Raw genomic sequence first — 25,765 nt, 5'->3', positions numbered from 1 at the left:
GAATTATACAATATGGGTCCTTTGAGTCTGGCTTCTTTCACTTAATATACTGTTTTTAGGATTCACCTATGTTATAGCATATATCAGTACTTTATTTCTTTTTAATGTTGAGTAGTACTCCATTGTGTGGATATACCACTTATATTTATCCATTCATTAGGTGATAGACATTGGTTTGTTTCCACCTTTTGTGGGTAATATTTTAAAATCTGTATTTTTCGGTATTGCTCATATGTGGGGTCGTGTGTATGTGTGTACACAGATAGGTCTTTGGCTTTAAGTCGATATATAATTATCACTGTTTGGCAGAAGTGCTTGTTTTTTACCGTTTCGCTTTGTCTCCAATCCCGTTAACCACATCATAGTTTTTATTTCAGATAACACATTTGAATGTTATGAAATTAATAGAGTGTTCAACATATCTTTAAATAATGATGTATTCAGTGTTTTACTCTAGACAGTACCTTAAGCCATACATACATGCTTTGTGAAAAAACTTTTTTCCATGTAATTGATGTATTAGAATTCAACATAACACAGTGAAAATAATCACTTAATCTGCTTTATTAACTCTGGTTTGTATATCTTTTTTAGTTTAACTTATCTTCTTACCCCACTAGATCCACAAGAAGGCACTGTGGTGGTTCTCCCAGCAGAGTCTCAACAGCTTTTGGTCCAGCTTGTATATTTTCTACCCAGTCTGCCTGCTGATTTGCTTTCTCGGTTAAGTCGTTGCTGTATTATGGGAAGACTCAGTTCAAGTTTGGCTGCCATGCTTATCGGGATACTGCACATGAGGTAGCATGCTCAAGTGAGCTGTATTTTAAGTGTATAATCTTCCCCCCCACCCTCTGTCCTTTTACTGGCAATTCATGAACTATAGAGGTTTTTTAAAATACTGCTCCTCCCTTCATTTGCTCTTAATGCAACAGTTAAAACTGTCGATACTATTATTAGAGGAAGTTCACTAGAGTAAGACTATTTCACATTATTTGTTTAGTGACTTGTGTAGGAGGATTGGAACAAGGGTTAAAATTATCAAAAGTATGCAGTAAGAAACCATAAACAAGACCAAAAGACTACCCTCAGAATGGGAGAAAATATTTGCAAATGAAGCAACTGACAAAGGATTAATTTACAAGCAGCTCATGCAGCTCAATAACAAAAAAACAAACAACCCAATCCAAAAATGGTCAGAAGACCTAAATAGACATTTCTCCAAAGAAGATATACAGACTGCCAACAAACACATGAAAGAATGCTCAACATCATTAATCATTAGAGAAATGCAAATCAAAACTACAGTGAGATATCATCTCACACCAGTCAGAATGGCCATCATCAAAAAATCTAGAAACAATAAATGCTGGAGAGGGTGTGGAGAAAAGGGAACACTCCTGCACTGCTGGTGGGAATGTGAATTGGTACAGCCACTATGGAGAACAGTATGGAGGTTCCTTAAAAAACTACAAATAGAACTACCATATGACCCAGCAATCCCACTACTGGGCATGTACCCTGAGAAAACCATAATTCAGAAAGAGTCATGTACCAAAATGTTCATTGCAGCTCTATTTACAATAGCCCGGAGATGGAAACAACCTAAGTGTCCATCATCGGATGAATGGATAAAGAAGATGTGGCACATATATACAATGGAATATTACTCAGCCATAAAAAGAAACAAAATTGAGCTATTTGTAATGAGGTGGATAGACCTAGAGTCTGTCATACAGAGTGAAGTAAGTCAGAAAGAGAAAGACAAATACCGTATGCTAACACATATATATGGAATTTAAGAAAAAAAAAATGTCATGAAGAACCTAGGGGTAAGACAGGAATAAAGACACAGACCTACTGGAGAACGGACTTGAGGATATGGGGAGGGGGAAGGGTGAGCTGTGACAAAGCGAGAGAGAGGCATGGACATATATACACTACCAAACGTAAGGTAGATAGCTAGTGGGAAGCAGCCGCATAGCACAGGGATATCAGCTCGGTGCTTTGGGACCGCCTAGAGGGGTGGGATAGGGAGGGGGGAGGGAGGGAGACGCAAGAGGGGAGAGATATGGGAACATATGTATATGTATAACTGATTCACTTTGTTATAAAGCAGAAACTAACACACCATTGTAAAGCAATTATACCCCAATAAAGATGTTAAAAAAAAAAAGTATGCAGTAAGGGGTTCAGTGGCAGGTGAGAGTACTGTGCTTAAAACCTTTGGTGTTACGAAATGGCAGTACAGACCTTCCTTTCTGGAAGGGAGCTCAGAATTTAATGGAGCTGACGAAATAAGTTTGTAGACTCAGACAAGGAATCACTTGAAATATCTCTGTGTGTGTGTGTGTGTGTGTGTGTGTGTGGCAAAATATACATAACATAAAACTTACCATTTTAACCAGTTTTAGGTATACAGTTAAAACTGTTCAGTGGCATTAAGTACATTCATATTGTTGTGCAACCAGCACCACTATTCATCTCCAGAACTTTTCATCGTCCCAAACTGAAACTCTGTACTAATCATTTCCCCTTCCCCCAGCCCCCGTTTACCACTATTTTATCTTCATGATTTTGATTATTTTAGGTGACCTCATATAAATGGAATCATACAATATTTTCCTTTTGTGTTTTGCTTATTTCACTCAGTGTAACTTTTCAGGGTTCATCCATATTGTAGCATGTTTCACGGTTTCCTTTTTTAAGTCTGAGTATTCAATATTCCATTGTATTCCATTATACCACATTTTGTTTATTCATCTGTTGATGGACTCTTGGTTGTTTCTACCCTTTGGCTATGGTGAATAATGCTGCTGTGAACACTGGTGTACAGATACCTGTTTGACTCCTTTTAATTCTTTTGGCTATATACCCAGAAGTGGAATTGCCAGATCATATGGTAATCTGTTTAATTTTTCAAGGAACTGCCATACTGTTTTCCATAGTGACTGTACCATTTTACTCTGAAAGGTCTTACAACTAATAGTGTTTCGTATTGCGAGTGTTCAGAATATTCTTAAAAATTCCATGTCTGTATCAGGTATGGTACTTTAGTATTCAGCAATATTTGTTAATGATTGTGGCCTATGGACAGGGTCTGATACGGTTTTAGGCAGAACTGAAAATTTAAAGACTAGCTTCCTTGTGGCTTCTTGTACAGATCGCCATCCCAGTTCAGTAGGAGTAGCTCACGTTATTAGTAGATTTTCTTTAGCTTTGTTTGCCAGTCTCTTCATACCAGTATAGGACATATGTTTGAGTGTTGTCACCTAGAATGTGCTTCATAACTGATAACATTTCCTTTTAGCAAAAGAGAGCTGTTTGCAATGTGTTGTTTGTGTGTGAAAATTCAAGGTTTATTTCTGTGTTCATGTGCATTAAAGAAAGACTTGGTCTTAATTTGAAGTACTCTAAACAAGTTTCCCATGTTTTCCTTTCTTAGAAATTAAAAAACAAAACAAAAAAAACAAAGCCCTGCTCTTTGTCTAGTGCAGCACTTAATGCTAGGCCTTTAAAGAAATATTATTTCTTATAACTTAAGTGGTTTCAAGTTAATAAAACTTCCAGTGGAGGGCACTGTTCCTTTGATATAACTATTGGAGGCTCTGTTTTAACATTCATTTAAAAGCACCTTTTGAACACTTCTTGAAATTGATTCTCTTTGGAAGCTATATTTAATATCTTTATCAGTTATGATTGACTTATGCTTAGTAACTTTTGTCAAGGATTTTTTCAAAAGTATTTTTACTTTTTGTGGATTTGTGGTGAGTGTTGAGAAAATCTATTAATTTACAAATACTGGTCATAGGGGTTTATAATTATTAAGAGCAGAATGTCATTGTAGTTAAAAGTCCACTAAGTTAAATTTTGCTTTTTAGTATTTGCACAGAGTCTGTTAGTAGACTTCTCTTTCTATAGATGTATTGTTCCTATTCAAATTAATCTCTCTTAAAAAATAAAACAAAATTGGAACTTTTCAACTTTCTCAGGCCAGTGGCATTATTATTGTATCACTTTTCCTAGATTTAGAATTTAAGAATATTTCCTTAGAAATAACCTGGGTTATTCCATATGTTTAGTTTTCTCTTCAAAATATCCCTTTCTGTCCCTGATCGTGACTATAAACTAGCCAGCTTTTTCATTATCTCCCACCTGTACTATTACAGCAAGTAGTCTTGCTTCTTAGTCCCATCTGTTTTGTGCATTGTTGCCAGATTAATTTTCCTGAAATGTTCCTTTAATTTCTGTTTTTCATGTTACATTAATTGGACTGTGAGATCTAGTTCACTTCAGGTACTGTTCTGTTGCTCTGCTGTCTCTATCTGAGAGACTTTAAGAGCAGGTTACCAGCAAAGAATATCCGTGTGTTCCATGTGTGAAAAACTCATCAGCTAAAAAACCATTGGTCTTCATTTTATCTTTTAAAAAGTGTACTTAGAATTCCTGCTCCTACCTTTTTTACCATCTACTTAGAGCTTTTTGAGTTTGATTTTTTTCCCCCATCTGTGTTGTTCTACTGGCCTTTACTCATTCCTTATCCTCTCTGCTCCTAGTTTATTTACAGCTGGGTTGGGGAACATAAGACGTAAATGTGGAAAGGTAATGTACACTGTTAGATAAAAATATCAGAGAAGGGAGAAGTTCTTAGATTGAGAAATTTGGCTTGGTTTTTTTTTTTTTTTTTTTTTGCGGTACGCGGGCCTCTCCCGTTACGGAGCACAGGCTCCAGACATGCAGGCTCAGCGGCCATGGCTCACGGGCCTAGCCGCTCTGCGGCATGTGGGATCTTCCCAGACCGGGGCACGAACCCGTGTCCCCTGCATCGGCAGGCGGACTCTGAACCACTGCGCCACCAGGGAAGCCCCTGGCTTGGTTTTTAAGTAGGGTGAATATGTGAGCTGGACTGCCAGGAACAGTTCTAGTTTACTTCTTTTGTCCCAGCATGTTTAGTAATAGCATCCCCTTTTACTCTCAGAAGTGTTCTGGCTTGGATAGTATATATATTCATCATAGTTTTAAGGACAGCGTGATATATTTGCTTGTCTTTTGTCCAAACTAGACTCTTAAATGGATTTCCTACCCCCTTTAGCCACTGGATGGCACATTTTTCACTGGGTTCAAGAGGATATTAGTTTGTTTTCTAATCATCATTTTGTACTCCTTTCCACTGAGCATCTCTGATATAGACTCTTAGCTTGTGATATTCCCCTCCATAGCCCTTTGCTTATTGTGAGAATGATAATCAGAAGAGTGTTTCCATTATTTTTAACTCCCCAACTTTTAAGAATGTTAATAAATACAATTATTTCATAGGTAAAAAATTTTTAGTGCTTTTAGTTGAATTAGAAATTCCTAATTTTGTGTGACATTTATTCAGATTTCTGTGATAAAAATTAGTAATCTCAGCTTGTTGGATCTGATCATTCTCAGCTTTTTTTTTTTTTTTTTTTTTTTTTGCTATATCCATGGTTGACATTTGCTCTATTCCTTCTTAGACTTACCTTGAAGAGAGTTTTTAAAGGAGTCACTGGAAACTGATCTTATAGCAGGAACCAACTAATCCTCATTTAATGAGAAGCTGCTGTACATTTAGCTCTTCCCTGGAGTCCCCTACCAGTACTTCAGCCACAATATTGTGAAGTAGACCTAGTTACAACTTTGAAAAGAATAGGAACACATAGTTATCTTAGAGTGGCTTTAAATTGAAGTATTCTTTGCCTAATTAAGATACTTTTGCTTAAGTAGGAAGCAGGAACTTGTTTAAACTTAACTCATTTATGTAAGCAAGGTAAGACTTTATAAAAATCAAGCAGTAAATACATAGCAGCTGAACGTACTACTGAAAAGGAAAACTTTATCTTGGCTCCTTGAGTCTGGTTTTCAAGTGGTGTGGAAAATTTTTTAAGTTTGTATGATATTTGTGGACCAATTATGCTTTTCAGTGAAACTTTACATAAATATAAATAAGTTAGAAGTTACATTTTCCATATTGTGGTACTTGAACCCTTATATATAAAGTTAATACGTACTGTGGATTTTGTTTAAAATATTAAATTAGACTTGTTTTCAATAAAGAAAAATGGTTATATATACTGTGCTTTATTCTTGAGTCTTCAAGTGGTCACTTCTCGTAATAGTTCTCCCATTGTTTATTATAGATCATCATTTTCTGGATGGAAGTCTTCAGTTAAAGACTGGTTGATGAGTGATGTGGACTATTTCAGCTTCTTATTTTCAACACTTACAGGTAACCACATTGATCTGCCGAGTTAAGGAAAGGAAAAAAGCCTAGTATGAAGATTCTTCTGAGATTTACTCTCATACCTGTTTGGCTCTAAGTTTTGAACCCCATTGCATACTTGAAAAAGTTGATGAACAGAATATCCATTTTAAACATGTTTGAAATGTTTAACATGATAGGAAGGATATCAGATTTCAATTAGCCATTTTTTGCATTCCATTGACCTCAAAGCAAAATTAGTAAAATGAGTCTAGAAATGTTATAAGTTCGATTTCTAAGTATTATTACTATTGTTTTAAATGATGTACTGTCTCAGTATTTTTGTTTTGTACTTGGGTGATGAAGATGAGAATCTTTGAAATTTTCTGAAGACTTGAAATTTGGAGACTTAATATGTTAAGTCAGAATCCAAAAAAATCTTGACAGGTTCTGATAAGCAAGATAAATATTATGTAAAAGATAAAAGTAGACTCCTACACGTTTATTTGATAGTTTTGGATGTACACATTTGCGATGGAGGTGAAGGCTTTATGTTTTAATAGTAGTACTAGTCAAAAGGTTTAGTGGTTTTAGGAAACTCATTAGGAATCAGTAGTGCTGTGTGGCTTCCAAACTAGATGATGACTCTCTAGGGCGTGTTCACGGAAATATAGTTATCTGAAAACATCAAAGCAGGTAGCTAGGGTCAGACCACATTGCAAGTATTCTGATCATTCCAAGAGTTATCTTTCAGGAGGGACTTTGGCACGTTGTCTGTATAGGTCAGGCCAAGTGTAATAGAGGTGGTAAGAGAATCAGAAATTTTATCATGTAAGGTATGGTTGAAGGAACTGCATTATCGAAAAAAAAGACTTAGGAGGGATGGAGTAGTTTTAAAACATTTGAAGGGCTATTATGTAAGAGAATATAGAGTTTGGTATATGTATGAATGAGTATATTATTTTACTTGTTCAATAGCTTTTTTAAACCTACCATTAATTAGAACGATGATGCCTTTCACAGGCACCTTTATTTAAGTAAAGGTGGTAATGCCCCCAATATTAGGGGTAAAACCTGTTTCTTGCTATATTACAGATTGAGTCAGGTTACATCCTTTGTGAACATAATTATATGAATTTTACTACATTACATTACATTGCTAGCATTTTATTTTAAAAATACTACACATGAAATACAGAAATTCAGAGGAGACAAGGTAGCTTAAAGAAGAATTTAACTTGAAGATACATGTCATCTGTTTTTAAAAAATTAATAAAGAATGTCACAGGCTTCCCTGGTGGCGCAGTGGTTGAGAGTCTGCCTGCCGATGCAGGGGACACGGGTTTGTGCCCCGGTCCGGGAAGATCCCACATGCCGCGGAGCGGCTAGGCCCGTGAGCCATGGCTGCTGAGCCTGTGCGTCCGGAGCCTGTGCTCCACAACGGGAGAGGCCACAACAGTGAGAGGCCCGCGTACCGCAAAAAAAAAAAAAAAAAGTCACTTGCCTTGTGATTTATTTATTTATTGGCTTTCTTTATACCCACATTAGGGTTTTCAAAAGAGGAGCTGACTTGGCTTCAGAGCCTTCGAGGAGTTCCTCATGTCATCCAGACACAGCTTTCCCCTGTGCTGCTTTACCTTACTGACTTGGATCAATTTTTACACCATTGGGACGTAACAGAGGTAATTGTCCATTTTAAAAGAAACTCATAATTATTAGAATTCAGTTAATCAACCACCAACAGTTGCTGTATGTTAGGGTTGCCTTGTGTAAGATACTTTCAGAGATTCAGAGTAGTATAAAACACAATCCATGTTCTGAAAGTGCTTGTGATCCTTGGATAGAAGATTTATGTTTCTAAAAGAGTATTTTCATTATAAGTTATGCCAATACAATAGAATAAATTAGCAGTTTGAACGATAGAGACAAATTTATTTTCTCTTGTCTAGCATAGGGAAGAAAGGATGGATCCATCTATGGAAAAGAGGAAAGGCTTCATAGAAAAGGAAGAATTTGACTTAGGTATTGAAGGATGAATAAGAGTTAGGGTAGGATTTGGTATCCTGAAAGTGGGTTTTTCTAATCAGAAAAGATTATTTGGCATTTCCTTTGGTTTTAAGAATTAGTATATAGTTTAGCAGAGTTAAATTTTAAACCCTAATTTCTCCTTAAATTTTTAAGTTCAACTTACAAATCTTATTTTTTAGATAAATATAGTAAATTTAAAGGGAGACTTTGATTATATTTTATTCCTTTTACAAACTATTTAAAACTTTAAAACTGTTTAAATAACTTAATATATTCACTATTCGTCAAGTAGTTCAGTTTTTTGACAAACCTTCACAAATGTTACAGTAAATCTTAAATATCTAATAAATTTATATAAGTATGATAAATCTTAATATCCTTAAGTTTCGGTATTGTTTGTAGTGAAATTCAAATTAAAACCACAAGTCTAAATTAATTATTGATATGTTTTAAATTGGAATTACAGGGCTGATCTTTTACCCTAATAGTCAAAATTGTCTTCTGTGTTACAAATATGTAAAAACATCTTGTTAATACTAAGGATTTGAGTCTCTAAAAACATGTATCTATTAGTTAATTTCTGTTTATTTCTTCAGTTTGTTTTTTTGCATTGGAAAGGTACTTGCCCAGTAGGAATGTCATTGTGTCATCCCAAATAATTGTGGTTTGAACCTTGCAAATTCTGAGGTTATGTTCTCTGCTGGCCAGTTTTTTTTTAATGATTCAGAAGGTTTTTGGTTAGGACACTGACTATATTCTTTTCTTGTAACTCCTAATTGCTAGGCCATAAGCCTTTTTTTTTTTTTTTTTTAAACTGCTTTGTCAGTGTTCTCAACTAGGTAGTCTCTAGAACCTACATCTATTTTGTTGCGATACCAATTGATTTTATTAAAATCAACTGATCTATTTACTACTTCTTTCATTCTGTTCCTGAATACTCTTCATTTTCTTCCTGTCCCTTAGGGTTGTACCTTTTGTAGATGTTTAACACATTTCTCTCATGGTTTTGTTTGACTCTGATCACAATACTTAAGTCATGCCAATGACACTTTGTTCTTTTTATTACCCTGGTGCCTATATATATGAACATATATAGGCTCTCAAAAATTAGTGGATTTTAAAAAGTGAAAAATAATGAATTGGGTAACCAACCTAATTATTTAATATCTGAAATTTTATATTAATCCATAGTAAGTGAAGAGAGCTAAGAAAGACTGAGATTGAGGCCTTGAATACTACAGTGGGGGGGCTTCCCTTGGTGGCGCAGTGGTTGAGAGTCCGCCTGCCGATGCAGGGGACACGGGTTTGTGCCCCGGTCTGGGAAGATCTCACATGCCGCGGAGCGGCTAGGCCCGTGAGCCATGGCCGCTGAGCCTGTGCGTCCGGAGCCTGTGCTCCGCAATGGGAGAGGCCACAACACTGAGAGGCCCACGTACCGCAAAAAAAAAAAAAAAAAATACTACATTGGGAAGTTTAGTTTTGCCAACAGTAGTATTGGTAGTTGTTTTGTAGGACAGACTGTTTCTAATGTTTTTAAACTGTATCATGCTGTATTGGAAAAACCATTGTATGGGGATAAGTGGGCCCCAGATTCCCGGCATAGATTTGTTAGTGTCTAGTTTGGTAACTTGGACAACTCCATTAATCTTTCTCTGACAATTAAATTATCTGTGTAAAGCCAAGACACAATTGTCATGAAAATGTGATCAGTTATATTTCTGAGTGTACATTTGGCAAGAACATGTATTAAACTTCAAGGTTGCTGTCTTTGAAATGTTAAGACATACATTAGGAAAAATCTGAAAGTTTTGGTTTTAGTTTTTGAAGTTCTTAAGTGAAGATTTCAGTTTTATTTTGGATAAAATTTGCCATATTTAAGTTGGCCTCTTCATGTGAAATTACTTGAAATATATAGTTTTTGACAGCCTTAGTATAAAAATTTATTTTTCTAATTTTTTTTTTGGAGTATTATCACAAAGTACAATTTAGAAGAATAGAAGGATAATAGTAAAAAGTGTTCCTCCATTCCCTATCTCCCAGCCATCTGTTTTCCCTCCCTAGTTTCTAAATGTAGTCTTTTTTTTTCCTTAATTTTTATTGGAGTATAGTTGCTTTACACTGTTGTGTTAGTTTCTGCTGTACAGTAAAGTGAATCAGTTATACGTATACATATATCCCCTCTTTTTTAGATTTCCTTCCTGTTTAGGTCACCACAGAGCATTGAGTAGAGTTCCCTGTGCTATACAGTAGGTTCTCATTAGTTATCTAGTTTATACACAGTAGTGTATATATGTCAATCCCAATCTCCCAATTCATCCCACCCTCCCTCCCCACCTTGGTATCCCTAAGTTTGTTCTCTACATCCATGTCTTTGTTTCTGCTTTGCCAATAAGTTCATCTGTACCATTTTTCTAGATTCCACATAAAGCAATATTATATATTTGTTTTTCTGACTTACTTCACTCTGTATGACAGTCTCTAGGTCTATGCATGTCTGTGTAAGTGGCACTATTTTGTTCCTTTTTATGGTTAAGTAATATTCCATTGTATACGTGTACCACATCTTCTTTATCCATTCCTCTGTTGATGGACATTTAGGTTGCTTCCGTGTCCTGGCTATTGTAAATAGTGCTGCAGTGAACATTGGGGTGCATGTATCTTTTTGAATTATGGCTTTCTCCAGCTATGTGCCCAGGAGTGGTATTGCTGGGTCATATGGTAGTTCTGTTTTTAGTTTTTTGAGGAACCCCCATATTGTTCTCCATAGTGGCTGTACCAATTTACATTCCCACCAACAGTGTGAAGGGTTTCCTTCACATCCTCTCCAGCATTTATCGTTTCTAGGTCTTTTGATGATGGCCATTCTGACTGGTGTTAGGTGATACCTCATCTAAATGTATTCTTTTAGGTAACTTCTGTGTCGTCACAAATGATTACATGTATTCTTTTGGTTTTCTCCTTTTATAGAAATAACATAACTCTGTACACTGATTTGGATCACGCAGTTTTCACTTAGTATATATATATATATTTTTTTAAATTTCTTAATATTTTATTTATTTACTTATTTACTTACTTTTGGCTGCATCGGGTCTTTGTTGCTGTGCATGGGCTTTCTCTGGTTGTGGCGAGCGGGGGCTGCTCTTTGCTGCAGTGCACAGGCTTCTCACTGCAGTGGCTTCTCTTGTTGCGGAGCATGGGCTCAAGGCACACGGGCTTCAGTAGTTGTGGCACACAGGCTCAGTAGTGGCTCGCGGGCTCTAGAGCGCAGGCTCAGTAGTTGTGGCGCACAGGCTTAGTTGCTCTGCGGCACGTGGGATCTTCCTGGACCAGGGCTCGAACCCCTGTCCCCTGCATTGGCAGGCGGATTCTTAACCACTGTGCCACCAGGGAAGTCCCACACTTAGTATATTTGCGATCATTTCTTCTGAAAGAATTGTATGACATTGCCGTTACTGATGGAAATAGTAATTAACAGGGAAAGATCACAAAGGGAAAAGGAATCTCTAGACAGAGATACTGTTTCCAAATGGAGATGTCTATTCCAGAGCCAATGAAAGGTTTTAAGGTTAATTTTATTTGTGATTTATAAAATTTTGAATGGTTTTAAAAGTTATTTTTTAACTAAGTTCTGAAGGATAATAATAAAACATTAATCTAGTTTAAGAAATAGAATGTTTTTCATTATTTTTGAAACTCCTATGTGCTTTTCCCCTCTCCCTTTAGAGTAACACTGTCTTAAATTTTATCATACTCTTGCTCCTTTATAGTTTTATCATATTAGCATGTAATTCCAAACCATATTGTTTAGTTTTACATGTCATTGAACTTTTTAAAAGTGAAATACTTTTTAGTAATTTCCTTTTTTTTCATTCAGTATACTAAGATACCCATGTTAATGTGTAAGCAGTTGTTCATTCTTTTTCATTGCTATGTAGCATTCCATTGTAATCAGATATCATGATTGATTGTTTTTCATAGTTTCAGTATTTTTAATCATTCCATTTTTATCTCCACTTTTGTCATGTTAGCTTTGCCTCTTATGTTTTTAACCATTTGCTCTTCAAGTTAATACAACCTGCCTTCTATACTGTACCGCTTCATGCCATAACGTAGTGTGTAATGACGTGAGGTTATTCTTATTTTTGTTTCTCTGTATGTAATGTGTTTTTTTCTCTACATGCTTTTTTTACAAGTTTTAGAGATTTTTCCTTTTATCACATTTTTTCCAGCAGTTTGATTATATTAATACCTTTTTTCAATGCTTTGAAATGTCAAATGAGTAATTTTGTTCTCTTTTATTTTTAAACTATTTGCAGAGACAACACAAAATTATATAATGTTACATTTATTTTAACCTACACTTCTTCCTTCATAAGGTTACTTGTCTAAACATTTCACTAACATTGTGCAATTTTAAACTCAGAAAAAGAACAAAGTTACAAGTGTGACAATTTATCAGGAATAGATTAAGTGACAGCTGTAACTAGAATCAGAATTAGATTATTTTAATAATTCCAGGAAGAGTATAATTTACAAAATACATTTGAATGATGTTAGGAAGATAGCAGGAGGAATTATTTGCTTAGTCAAATAATTTCTTTCACTTAGTAATATTTATTTAAGGTTCCTCCATGTGTTTTCATGACTTCATAGCTTATTTCCTTTTAGCACTGAATAATATTCCATTGTCTGGTTATATCAGTTTATCCATTTACCTACTGAAGGACATCTTGATTACTTTCAGATTTTGGCAGTTGTGAATAAAGCTGCTATAAATATCTGTGTGTAGGTTTTTGTGTAGACATGAGGTTTCAACTCCTTTAGTTAAATACTAAGGAGAGCAGTTGCTGGATCATATGGTAAGAGTGTATTTAATATTGTAAAAAACCACCAAACATATTTCCAAAGTGCTGTACCATTTTGTATTTCCACCAGCAGTAAATGAGAGTTTCTGTTGCCCCACATCCTTGCTAGTATTTGGTATTGTCAGTCTTCCAGATTTTGGTCATTCTAATAGGTGTGTAGTGGTATCTCATAATTGTTTTAATTTGCGTTTCCCTGATAACATATGATGTGGAATGTTTTTTCATATGCTTATTTGCCATGTGTCTTCTTTGGTGAGGTGTCTGTTATGGTCTTTGGCTGATGTTAAAATTAGGTTATTTTCTTATTGTTGGATTTTAAGAGTTCTTTGAATATTTTGGATTTTTTCCTACTCTGTGGCTTATCCTTTCAGGCTCTTGACATTGTCTTTCACAAAACAAAAGTTTTTAATTTTAATGACATCCAACTTCAACTTATCGGTTATTTCATTCATGCATTGTGCCTTTAGTGTTGTATCTAAAAAGTCATCATACTCAGGGTCATCTACATTTTTCCTCCTGTGTTATCTTCTAAGAGTTTTATAGTTTTGTGTTTTACATTTAGGTCTGTTGGGATGCATTTTGAGTCAATTTTTGTGAAGGGTTGAAGGTCTGTGTCTAGATTCATTTTTTTTTCATATGGATGTCCAGTTATTACAGCACCATTTGTTGAAAAGACAATCTTTTGCGCCATTGTCAAAGATCAGTTGACTATGTGGGTCTCTTTCTGTTCCATGTATTTATTTATCCTTTTGCCAGTAGCACACTATTTTGATTACTGTAGCTTTATAGTAATTTTTGAAATTGGTGAGTGTCAGTCCTTCAAATTGTTCTTCTCCTTCAATATATATTGGCTATTCTGGGTCTTTTGCCCCTTTGTATAAACTTCAGAATCAGTTCATGGATCTCCACAAGATGACTTGGTAAGATTTTGGTTGGATTTATGTTGAATGTATAGATCATGTTGGGAAGAACTGACATCTTGACAATATTGAGTCTTCCTATCCATGAACATGGAATATCCTCCATTTATTTAGTTCTTTGATTTTGTTCATCAGAGTTTTTTAGTTTTCTTCATATAGACCATATATATTTTATTAGATTTATACCTAAATATTTCATTTTTGGGGGTGCTAATGTAAATCGTATTATGTTTTTAATTTCAAATTCCGTTTGTTCATTGCTGATATTTAGGGAAGCAGTTTGACTTTTATATATTAATGCTGTGTCCTGCAACCTTGCTATAATTGATTGTTTCAGATTTTCTACAGAGATGACCATGTGATCTGTGAACAAAGACCACCCAATGAATTTTAAATTTTAGATAATGGGTTTTTTTAACATATTTATTGGAGTATAACTGCTTTATAATGGTGTGTTTCTGCTTTATAACAAAGTGAATCAGTTATATATATACATATATCCCCATATCTCTTCCCTCTTGCGTCTCCCTCCCACCCTCCCCATCCCACCCCTCTAGGTGGTCACAAAGCACCGGAGCTGATCTCCCTGTGCTATGCGGCTGCTTCCCACTAGCTATCTGTTTTACATTTGGTAGTGTATATATGTCCATGCCACTCTCTCACTTTGTCCCAACTTACCCTTCCCCCTCTCCATATCCTCAAGTCCATTCTCTAGTAGGTCTGTATCTGATAATGGGTTTTTTAATCTCAACTTTTTTGGTTCATCTTCTGTTTCTCTTACATTAATTTTTCTTTAACTACTTGAATATATTTATAATAGTTGTTTTAAAGTTCTTGCCTGCTAATTCCGTCATCTCTTTTGATTGCTTTTTCCCCTGGTTATGTGGCACATTTTCATGTTTTTAGCATGTCTAGTAGTTTTTGAGTGTATATTGGACAATGGAAATTTTATGTGGTGGATTTTGTTGTTTTCTAAAGAGTGTTTTGCTTTGTTCTGGCAGGCAGTCAAGTTACTTGAGTTATCACCTTTATCCTTTAGTGTCTTGTTTTTACATTTTGTTGGGGTGGTTTATTAGAGCCAGTAACCTTTACTAAGGCAAGGATCAGCAAACTACAGCCCTGTAGGACAAATCTTGATGGCCCTATTTTTGTGCCATCCTTGAGCTAAGAGCAGGGTTTACTTTTTTTTTTTTTAATATTTATTTATTTATTTAGGCTGTGCCAGGTCTTAGTTGTGGCATGCAGGATCTTTTTTAGTTGCGGCATGTGGACTTCCTAGTTGTGGCAGGCGAACTCTTAGTTGTGGCGTGCATGCAGGATCTAGTTCCCTGACCAGGGATTGAACCCAGGCCTCTTGCATTAGGAGTGCGGAGTCTTACCCACTGGACCACCAGGGAAGTCCCTGTTTACATTTTTTTGACAGTTGTTAAAACAGAAAAAAACCCAAGAATATGTGGCAGAATCTGTATGTGACCTGCAAAGCCTAAAATATTTACTCCTTGGCCTTTTATAGAAAAAGTTTGCTAACTCCTGCCCTAGTGCTACTTTAGCCCTACTATTAATAGGTTCTCTTTCTGAGTATCATCTGAATGACCTGGTTGTTCTATGAAGACACTCCATGCTGGCTGGTTAGAACTCAAACATCTCTCTTCCCTGTTTGAGCTTTGGGAATTCTTTTGCTCACAACTCTGCTGCTTCTTTGGCCATGTGGAATTTCATCACCTTGTGCGTGTACAGCTTTTATTCATCAACATATCTGAGGAGACTGGAGCTGTCTCTCAGGCAAAGAGGATAAGAATTTGGCTTTGTCAAATGGCCCCTCTTGGAGGACAGAGAATCCATTCAACCTTTTGACCATCTTGCTGAGCTGAATTGAGAAAATAGGAGACTCAAGAGGCCTGTGAGGGGCCTGATCCCCTCCAGCATTTCCCAGATTCTTAAGCTGCAAAAGCAGAGGGGCTTAAAATCTAAGCCAGTAACCTCTGTGACTCATGGTCCTAAGGAAACAATGATTAGTTTAAGTTGCTGGCCTGGAAGTGGGTTGGGTCTTCAGTGTACACATAAGCTCTCATTGCAGACTCTTTTTTTTCTTTTAATTTTATTTATTTATTTTTGGCTGCATTGGGTCTTCGTTGCTGTGTGTGGGCTTTCTCTAGTTGCAGCGAGTGGGGGCTACTCTTTATTGCGGTGCACGGGCTTCTCATTGCGGTGGCTCCTCTTGTTGTGGAGCACGGGCTCTAGGCACTCGGGCTTCAGTAGTTGTGGCTCTAGAGAGTAGACTAAGTAGTCATGGCACACGGGCTTAGTTGCTCTGTGGCATATGGGATCTTCCTGGACCAGGGATTGGACCCGGGTCCCCTGCATTGGCAGGCGGATTCTTAACCACTGCGCCACCAGGGGAGCCCCTCACTGCAGACTCTTAAAGGCTGTACCTTAGTAATGGGGACACACACATACATAACATGAATATAGATTAAAGGAGAATTTCACGAAACAATTGCTGAGGACCTCTGAAAACATTGGAAACCATAAAACATTACTGAGAGATATTAAAGATGACCTAAATACATGCAGGGATATATAATGTTCGTGGATTGGGAGACTCCAATATTGTACAAATAATAGCTCTCTCTAAATTAATCTATAGTACAGATTCAGTGTAATCCAGATCAAAATTAGAGCTAATGTTTTTGTGGAAATTGAAAAGGTGATTCTAAAATTTATATTGAAATACAGATGAACAAGAATAACAAAGTGTTGAATAAAAATAAAGCCAGAGGGCTTGTATTATCAAATATCTATTACAAAGCCATGGTAATTAAGCAGTTGGGATAATAGGAAAAAGCAAGTGGGGCACAAAAGGACTCTGAACACAAACATGCTTCCAATACTAGGGAACTCTTGGGTGGTCTTCAGAGGCAGCTTGGTTGAAGTGAGTTTGTTCCCCCCACAAAGCATGTATGTAAAGAAATACTGGGGTAAGGAAAGAGCCCCAGAATAGAGGCAGGTTGTCTATCTCTTTCTTACCCTTTTTATTATTCATTGATAATAGTTGAGACATGGCCAACAGGGGAAAGGTAAAATGTAATCTGCCAAAGGTAAATTTGACGACACTTTCTTAGAACAGTTGAGCCCTGTTTTGTAGTGTGAGTATATGGAAATTTTCATTCTGTAAATATATTCCGTGATGTGATTTTATTGGGAAGTGAAAGAATCTCTAAATCTGAATTTTAGTATTTTAATAATTACAATTTCTTTCTTTTACTTGCTCTTTTTAACATTTTAATATAGCAATAAAATGATTTTATAAAAAGTGTTAGGTGCATGACATTTCTGTTTATTTCCTGATAAAATTAGGTAGAAAATACTTCAATGTAGAAATTAAATGTACAGAACCTTCTTAAGAAAAATGAAGTTTTATATTTTTAAAAAACCCTTAATTTCCACATTGTACTAAATTAGCATGCCTGTTCTGGAATTGTGCAGTGTGAGGTCAGGGTTCTGAAGTATGCAAGTTTTTGTTAACACTGTAATTGCAGAAGTGAGGATTGCCTGTATTTGTGTATGTTTATGTGTGTGTATACATCTGTGTGTTTATATTTTTATTTACTTTTATTTTGAAGCATTTTCAAACTTAGAGAAAAATTATAACTGCAGGACAAAGAACTGTTTTCTTAGACTATTTGACAGAGTGCCCATACCTCATACTTCGGCATACAGGCATACTTTGTTTTAAAGCACTTTGCAGATACTCTGTTTTTTACAAACTGAAGATTTATGGCAACCCTGCATCGAGGATGTCTGTTGGTATTCATTTTTCCAACGGTATTTGTACACTTCATGTCTCTGTGTCACATTTTGGTAATTTTTGCAATATTTCAAACATTTTCATTGTTACTATATTTTTTATGGTGATCTGTGATCAGTGATCTTTGACATTACTATTGTAATTGTTTTGGGGCATCACGAACCATGCCCACATGAGATGGTGAACTTAATAAATGTGTGTCTTCTGACTGCTGCACCAACCAGCCGTCCCTCATCTCTCTCCCTGTTCCCTGAGACACAACAATACTGCCATTAGGCCAATTAATAACCCTACAATGGCCTATAGGTGTGTTCGAGTGAAAGGAAGAGTTGCACGACTCTTACTTTAAATCAGAAGCTAGAAATGATTATAAGCTTAGTGAGGAAGGCATGTTTAAAGCCAAGATAGGCTGAAAACTAGACCTTTCTGCCAGTTAGCCAAATTGTGAATGCAAAAGAAAAGTTCTTGAAATTAAAAGTGCTATTTCAGTGAACACAGGAATGATAAGAAAGTGAAACAGCCTTATTGATGACATGGAGAAAGTTTGAGTGGTTTGGATAGAATATCAGACCACCTACAACATTCCCTTAAGCCAAATCTAGAGCAAAGCCCTAACTCTCTTTGATTCTGTGAAGGGTGAGAGAGGTGAGGAAGCTGCAGAAGAAAAGTTTGAAGGTAGCCGAGGTTGGTTCATAAGGTTTAAGGAAAAGAGCTGTCTGCATAACATTAAAAGTGCAAGATGAAGCAGCTAATGGAGAAGTTGCAGCCAATTATCCAGAAGATCTAGCTAAAATATTATTGAAGGTGGCTACACTAAACAGCAGGTTTTCAGTGTAGACAAAACAGCTTTATATTGGAAGAAGTTGCCATCTAGGACTTTCATAGCTAGAGAGGAGAAGTCAGTGCCTGGTTTCGAAGCTTCAAAGGTCATGCTGACGTGTTAGGGGCTAATGCAGCTGGTAACTTTAAATTGAAGCCAACCCTCATTTACCGTTCTGAAAATCCTAGCGCCCTTAAGAATTATGGACTTCTCTGGTGGTGCAGTGGTTAAGAATCGCCTGCCAATGCAGGGGACATGGGTTCGAGCCCTGGTCCAGGAAGATCCCGCATGCCGCAGAGCAACGAAGCCCATATGCCACAACTACTGAGCCTGCATTCTAGAGCCTGTGCTCTGCGACAAGAGAAGCCACCGCAATGAGAAGCCCGCACACCACAGTGAAGAGTAGCCCCTGTTCGCTGCAATTAGAGAAAGCCTGTGCGCAGCAACGAAGACCCAACGCAGCCAAAAATAAAATATAAATAAATAAATTATTTTAAAAAAGAAGTGAGCAGAAAAAAAAACAGTTAAAAAAAAAGGAATTATGCTAAATCTTCTCTGCTTGTGTTCTGTAAATGAAACAACAAAGCCTGGATGACAGCACATCTGTTTACAACATGGTTTACTGATGATTTTAAGCCCACTCTTGATATCTTCTGCACAGAAAAAAAGATTACTTTCAAAATATTACTACTCATTGACAATGCACCTGGTCACCCTAGAACTCTCATGGAGATGTACAATGAGATTATTGTTTTTTTCATGCCTGCTCACACACATCCATTCTGCAGTCCATGGATCAAGGAGTCTTTTAGACCTTCAAGTCGTATTATATAAGAAGCACGTTTCATAAAGCTATAGCTGCCATAGATAGTGATTCCTCTGACGTATCTGAGCAAAGTAAATTGGAAACTTTCTGGAAAGGATTCATCATTCTAGATGCCATTAAGATCATTTGTGATTCATGGCAAGAGGTCAAAATATCAGCATTAAGAGGAGTTTGGAAGAAGTTGATCCCAACCCTCATGATTTTGAGGGGTATTCAAGACTTCAGTGGAGGAAATAACTGCAGCTGTGGTGGAAATAGCAGGAGAACTAGAATTAGAAGTGGAGCCTGAAGATGTGACTTTTATTGTAGATATCTCATGATAAAACTTTTAATGGATGAGGAGTTGCTTCTAATGGATAAGCAGAGAAAGTAGTTTCTTGAGATGGAATCTACTCCTGGTGAAGATGTGAAGATTGTTGAAATGACAGCAAAGGATTTAGAATATTACATAAACTTAGTTGATAGAGCAGTGACAGGATTTGAGAAGATTGACTCCAATTTTGAAAGAAGTTCCATTTTGGGTAAAGTGCTGTTGGAAGGAAGAGTCAATCTATGTGGCAAATTTTATTGTTGTCTTATTTTAAAAGAAATGTCCACAGCCACCTCAGCCTTCAATAGTCACCACCCTGGTCAGTCAGCAGCCATCACCGTCAAAGCAGGACCCTGCACTGTCACAAAGATTATGACTCACTGAAGGCTCAGATGATGGTTAGCGTTTTTTAGCAATGGAATATTGTAAAATTAAGATATGTACATTGTTTTTATAGACAATGCTCTTGTACATGAAATGGACTACAGTATAGTATACACATATCTTTTATATGCACTGGGAAACCAAAAAAATTTGTGACTTGCTTTATTGTGATATTTGCTTTATTGCTATATTTATGTTATCGCAGTGGTCTGGAACCAAACCCACAATATCTGGGGTATGCCTGTATTTGTCTTAAACAAGACCATTCCATTACGTAAACACAATATAGTCATCAGAATCAGGAAATTAACATTGGTATATTACTGTCATCTAATCCTCAGACTTTACTCGTGTTTTGCCGGTTGTCCCAATAATGTACTTTAAAGGATCCATCTGAAATGATTCATTGCATTTAGTTGTAATGTCTGTTTAGGCTTTTTCAAAATCTGGAATAGTTCCTCAGTCTTTCCTTGTCTTTCGTTGACGTTGACACTTTTGAAGAACACAGGACGGTTATTTTGTAAAATTTCTCTCAATTCAGGTTTAATTTATTTTCTCATGGTTAGATCAGGTTATACAAATTTGGCAGGAATATGACATGAGTGATGCTGTGGTTTTCTGATTGCATCCTGTCAGGTGGTGTGTGGTTTTGATTTGTCCCATTAGATGTTCACTTTGATCACTTGAGTAAGTGGTATCTGTCCATGTTCTCCACTTTTTACTTCTTCCCCTTTGTTATTAATAATATTTTATGAGGAGATACTTTGAAACAATGTAGATATCCCATTCCTTTTTGGTCTTCGAACTTATTTATTTTTGTTAGTATGGTTTCCTGTATTTTCCAGTGGGTTAAAATTCCTTACTATCCTTATTAATTTTGATACTCTCATGTTTGCCATGGTTACCTCCTGAAAGCTGGCTTTTTTGTTCTTTTGATACATCCTTATTTTTCTCTGAGTACAGTTGACCCTTGAACAACATAGGTTTGAACTCTGCAGGCCCACTTATTTGGAGATTTATTTCAGTAGTAAATACTACAGTACTACATGACGCATGGTTGGTTGAATCTGCAGATACGAGGAACCTCAGATATGGAGGGCCGACTATGAAGTGATATATGCAGACTTTCGATGGCATGGAGTGTCGGCACCCCTACCCACTCCCCCCTACATTGTTCAAGGGTCAACTTACTTCCTTACTTTCTTGTACCACAAATTGTTACAGATTCATGTTGTATTTTCCCTGTCCCCGCCCTGCAATCAGGTATTTCTTTAAGAAGCCCAGTTTTCCTTTAAGTGGAGAATGGATTTTAGAAACCAACTTCTGGACTCTTAAGTGTGGTCATTGCTATTAGCTGTTGCTGTTCCCATGCCCTATCAGTGAACAGAAATCAGGAACACAACACCCCTGGGTTCATTCTAGCTGTCTCCTTTTCTCTTGTACCTGCCTTTTCTGATGGTGGGAAACCTGACTTCCATTTTGCTTAATATATTTACCTACTTCATCAGTTACTTTGCCTGTAATCAGTCTCCTTTTGGTGCCACCCCTTTCCCATGCAGGCATCTTCCTTATCGCATTTGAACTCCAACTCTTGGGGACAGTGTGCCTCCATTTGTTAATGGGTAGCCTGCTCTGGGCCACTGAAGCTCTCCCACCCACTCTAGTGGTGATGTCTAGCTTCGCCTCATGCAGTGTCTTTAGAACTGAACTGTTCAGGAAGGGGAGGGGAGGCAGAAGGGAAGGGATTGAATGATCATTTATTATTGAATGGACCTTTTAAATATGATTTATCATTTATGAGTGAAATATTCATTACACTCATTTCGAAGTAGAAAGATGGCATTGGAAATATGTTGTTTCCGTTGTTACCTATAGGTTTAAAAGATAAGACAATTGTGGGCTCCCCTGGTGGCGCAGTGGTTGAGAGTCTGCCTGCCGATGCAGGGGACAGCCCCGGTCTGGGAGGATCCCACATGCCATGGAGCGGCTGGACCCGTGAGCCATGGCCGCTCGGCCTGCGCGTCTGGAGCCTGTGCTCCACAACGGGAGAGGCCCCAACAGTGAGAGGCCCGCGTACCGCAAAAAAAAAAAAAAAAAAAAAAAAGATAAGACAATTGCCATGTGAAAACTCTGGGTGGTCACTCTACAAGAGGTTTTATAGAGACATAATGCATGGAGCTGTTGATTTTTTGAGGACAGTCCTCTTGAATTTATCTTGACTATTCATTCTCTTCCTAGAGTGATATTCTTTCCACCAGTCTTATCTTTGTCTTTCCGTGGGATTTTTCTGCATACTTGATTTTTGGTACTGAATTCCATCAACTTCTGGAGTTGTGTTGTGATTCTTTGAAGGACTTGATGCTGTCCTTCCCTCTTCTTGTTTTCTTGAGAACTTAGAAAATGAAAAATACTAGAGATTTGATTCCCACCTCATTCATATTTTTCTTCTTTTCCTATAGACTATTTTCCTTTTACCTTTAGGGAATAAGAGGCAGCATTATAATTAATTTGAACATGGTATTGGTATTTTCTGAATTATAAGTTTTTTCAGTGTTATATTTTTCCACCAAATGGGAGAACGGCTTTTGTCTGCCCTTTGTTCATGTCACTGAGATCTCCTATTGTAGCACTTACTTAATAGAAATGTAGTCTCTGCCTTGGTAGATTGTAAGCTCCTTGAGGGCTGTGAGACAGAAGAGTTTCTCTTTCTTTCATTCCTATGCAAAGCACCTAATAGGCCTAGCTCAGTGTTCAGTAAATGTTTAATAAATGAATTATTTGGAAAACTGGACCATTTATATGAGGCTTGACTGTTTGACATCTGCATCTTTAAGTCACTTTTTGTTAAGTTTCCTTTTAATATATAGAGCAAGTAGATTTTTTAAAAAAACTATTGAACTTGTTTCTGACTTAAAATGTTCTGATTTGGTATTGGTTTTCTCCTTTTCTGACAGACAGTTTGTCACAATTTATTGGTTATCCCTGCCCGAAGCCAAAGCTTTGACATCCTGCAAAGTGCCATCAGTAAGCATTTGGTAAATATACTTAAAATTTTTTTCTGTTACACGAAAGCATAGCATTGGTTAAGATTGAGTTTGCCATAACCAAGGAGAGAGTGAGTGTCCAGAAGTCTAAGCTTAATAATTTCATTATGCTGAGGTGAGAACTGAGAAATCTTGGTGTTTTTCCTGGCTGTTACTAATTAATTCTGTGACCTTGGGAAAATCTCCTCTTTTGCCAGGACCTTACTTTCTACATCTGAGCAATGAAAGACCTCTTATACCTCAGGTCCTTCTGACTTAAAATGCTTTAATTAACACGTGCCAGGTGTCATTGTGTTGGGAATCCAGCATCCGTACTGGGGTTCAGTTTCCACCCAGAAGGTTTGGGGTGTAAAGTAGGGATGTCACCTCACAGGCTCAAGGCCTGGTCACTGGAAGCAGTGAGCTCAGCCATGAAACTGACTTGTCTTTTGGCCAGTGGGTGTCTCTCGTTCCCATTGGCATTAAATTCTCATTAGGTATGCCTGGGTTTTGCTTTTAACTTCCTCCAACATTTACACTTTGCCCTTTGGCTTTTACTATAATGATGTGAGGGGCGAGTCCAAAACTTTTATCTTCCGGGGATTCTCACTTGTTTGGATAATTTTACAGGCATGTCTACACCGCCTTTTCTTTACTTCCCTCGAGTTGGAAGACTACTACGTTGACTCCTCAGTACTCTCTTTTCTCCCTGCTATCAAACTTCTAATCCTTATACACTGTGTCTCCAAAGATCCCCATCTTTTTTCTTTTCTTTTTTCTTTTTTTTTACTTCCACTCCAGAAATTTATGCCCTTTGACTACTTTCACTATTCTAGTAAAAGATCAACATTCCAGTGTTGATCTGGCCACTTCTTTCAGACAGCCTGAGTAAAGGTTAAGACCTCAGAACCTACAGAGTTTATGATAACTCAGCAGTAGTTTGCAGGAGATTTAAGCCATGTATACATGCAGTTACAAGTTAGAGTCCACCTTAATGACAATTTATACAGTAGAGTCCAGGTGAGTTAGCATACCATGATGTCCCTTATCTGGGTTTTGGGACAGTGAAGCAGTCAAGTGTGAGTATAGTATTATCTTACTCCATTATAGGTATTTTCCTTAGTTATGTCTGAATGACTGGTTAAATCAAAGGGCAGCGGAAGGATAATTGTAAAAGGAACTGTGGTTTGTACATTTAATTACCTGGGGTGGGGGTGGTGCCAGATATTAGAGTTTTCCGGTCTGAATAATCTGAAGGTCATGTAAATGTGATTGCTGGTATCATGATCTTCTTTGGATGTATGAAATAATCCTTTTAAATAATAGTATTTCTGTCCATCAGTAGAAATTGTAACATCTAGAAAATTTTAGGAGACTTTGTCATGAAGGGGAGGCAGTGGATTGGGTTATTAGTATTTCTTGAGTTTGCGTATTTTCAGAGTCATTTAACGTAGCAACTAAATTCTCAAAGGAAAACAGGATCTTAAGGTGTGGTTGGTGGCATGGCATGTATTATGTATACACAAGTTTCCACCAGTAGTGATGGAAGGTTAACTCTCCAGATAGTGGTGTTTGGTTTTATTCTGGGGAGAGGGGCTGTTGTGAAGAGGTCATTAATCTCATTTTTCTCTGCCTAGGTTGGGTTGACTGTAATTCCTGACAGCACGGTGGGCTGTGTTTTGGGTGTTATCTGTAAGCTCCTGGATCATACGTGTGTACTTAGTGAGACGCTGCTGCCATTTCTGGCTTCTTGTTGCTACAGTCTTCTTTATTTTCTGCTCACTTTAGAGAAAGGAGAAGCAGAACATCTAAGAAAGAGGTAATAGTTTTTGTATTCTTAAACTTTAATTTTTTTCCTACTTGTTCAACTCCCCTCAATCGGTCAGGCAGTTGGTCAGTCATTCAATCTGTAAGAGATATTTCCAAAATCTAATTCTCTTTTAGAGTTTGTATAAACCTAGCTAGCTTTTCTTTGTTCTTTTATGAATCCCCTTTGTGACGGTGAGCAGTCTTAGTTTTTTTTTTTCCTTTAAGCTACAAATTTGAAAAGTTAGATGGCATTAGAAAGTTTCCTGAGAGCTTTCCTTATTAACTTTGCTATAGATCTGGCAAGAAAAAAAATTCTACTTTTAGAAAGATGAGCTTACTATTAGTACAAGCCTTTGTATTTTGTTTTGGGCTTCATTAGAACTAGCCAGCATGGATTTTTTTTTTTTTTGCGGTACGCGGGGCTCTCACTGTTGTGGCCTCTCCCGTCGCGGAGCACAGGCTCCGGACGCGCAGGCTCAGCGGCCATGGCTCACGGGCCCAGCTGCTCCGCGGCATGTGGGATCCTCCCGGACCGGGGCACGAACCCGTATCCCCTGCATCGGCAGGCAGACTTTCAACCACTGCGCCACCAGGGAAGCCCGCCAGCATGGATTTTTAAATTCTTGGGTTTAAGGAAATTGTTCTAAGATGCTAGTGTTTTTTATTAGTACTTTTGCTCCTATATAATTTTTAGACTAAAGCTTCTAGGATAGTATAGAAGATTTCACTTTAATTTTCAAAGAGTGTTC

The 25,765-nt window shown here is 37.1% G+C and overlaps 1 protein-coding gene across 4 annotated transcripts in view; it reads left to right on the top strand.

The window, feature by feature from the left end:
• TEX10 (testis expressed 10) overlaps positions 1-25,765 on the top strand; it is a 55,904-nt gene that overhangs the window by 24,156 nt on the left and 5,983 nt on the right. For 2 of the 4 annotated variants that reach the window (XM_033431197.2, XM_004271483.4), the window contains 5 exons: positions 621-798; positions 6,159-6,247; positions 7,769-7,902; positions 23,139-23,219; positions 24,845-25,026. In XM_033431197.2, the coding sequence (XP_033287088.1) occupies positions 621-798; positions 6,159-6,247; positions 7,769-7,902; positions 23,139-23,219; positions 24,845-25,026 (664 nt within the window). Of the gene's footprint in view, positions 1-620; positions 799-6,158; positions 6,248-7,768; positions 7,903-23,138; positions 23,220-24,844; positions 25,027-25,765 lie in introns of those variants that run through there. The other 2 variants (XM_033431198.2, XR_004484048.2) reach the window with 2 other exon arrangements.

Source organism: Orcinus orca, chromosome 6 (genome assembly GCF_937001465.1).
Source record: "Orcinus orca chromosome 6, mOrcOrc1.1, whole genome shotgun sequence".
NCBI lineage: Eukaryota > Metazoa > Chordata > Mammalia > Artiodactyla > Delphinidae > Orcinus > Orcinus orca.
The sequence above is the reverse complement of the archived record's forward strand: the minus strand, read 5'-3'. Positions and strand labels throughout refer to the sequence as shown.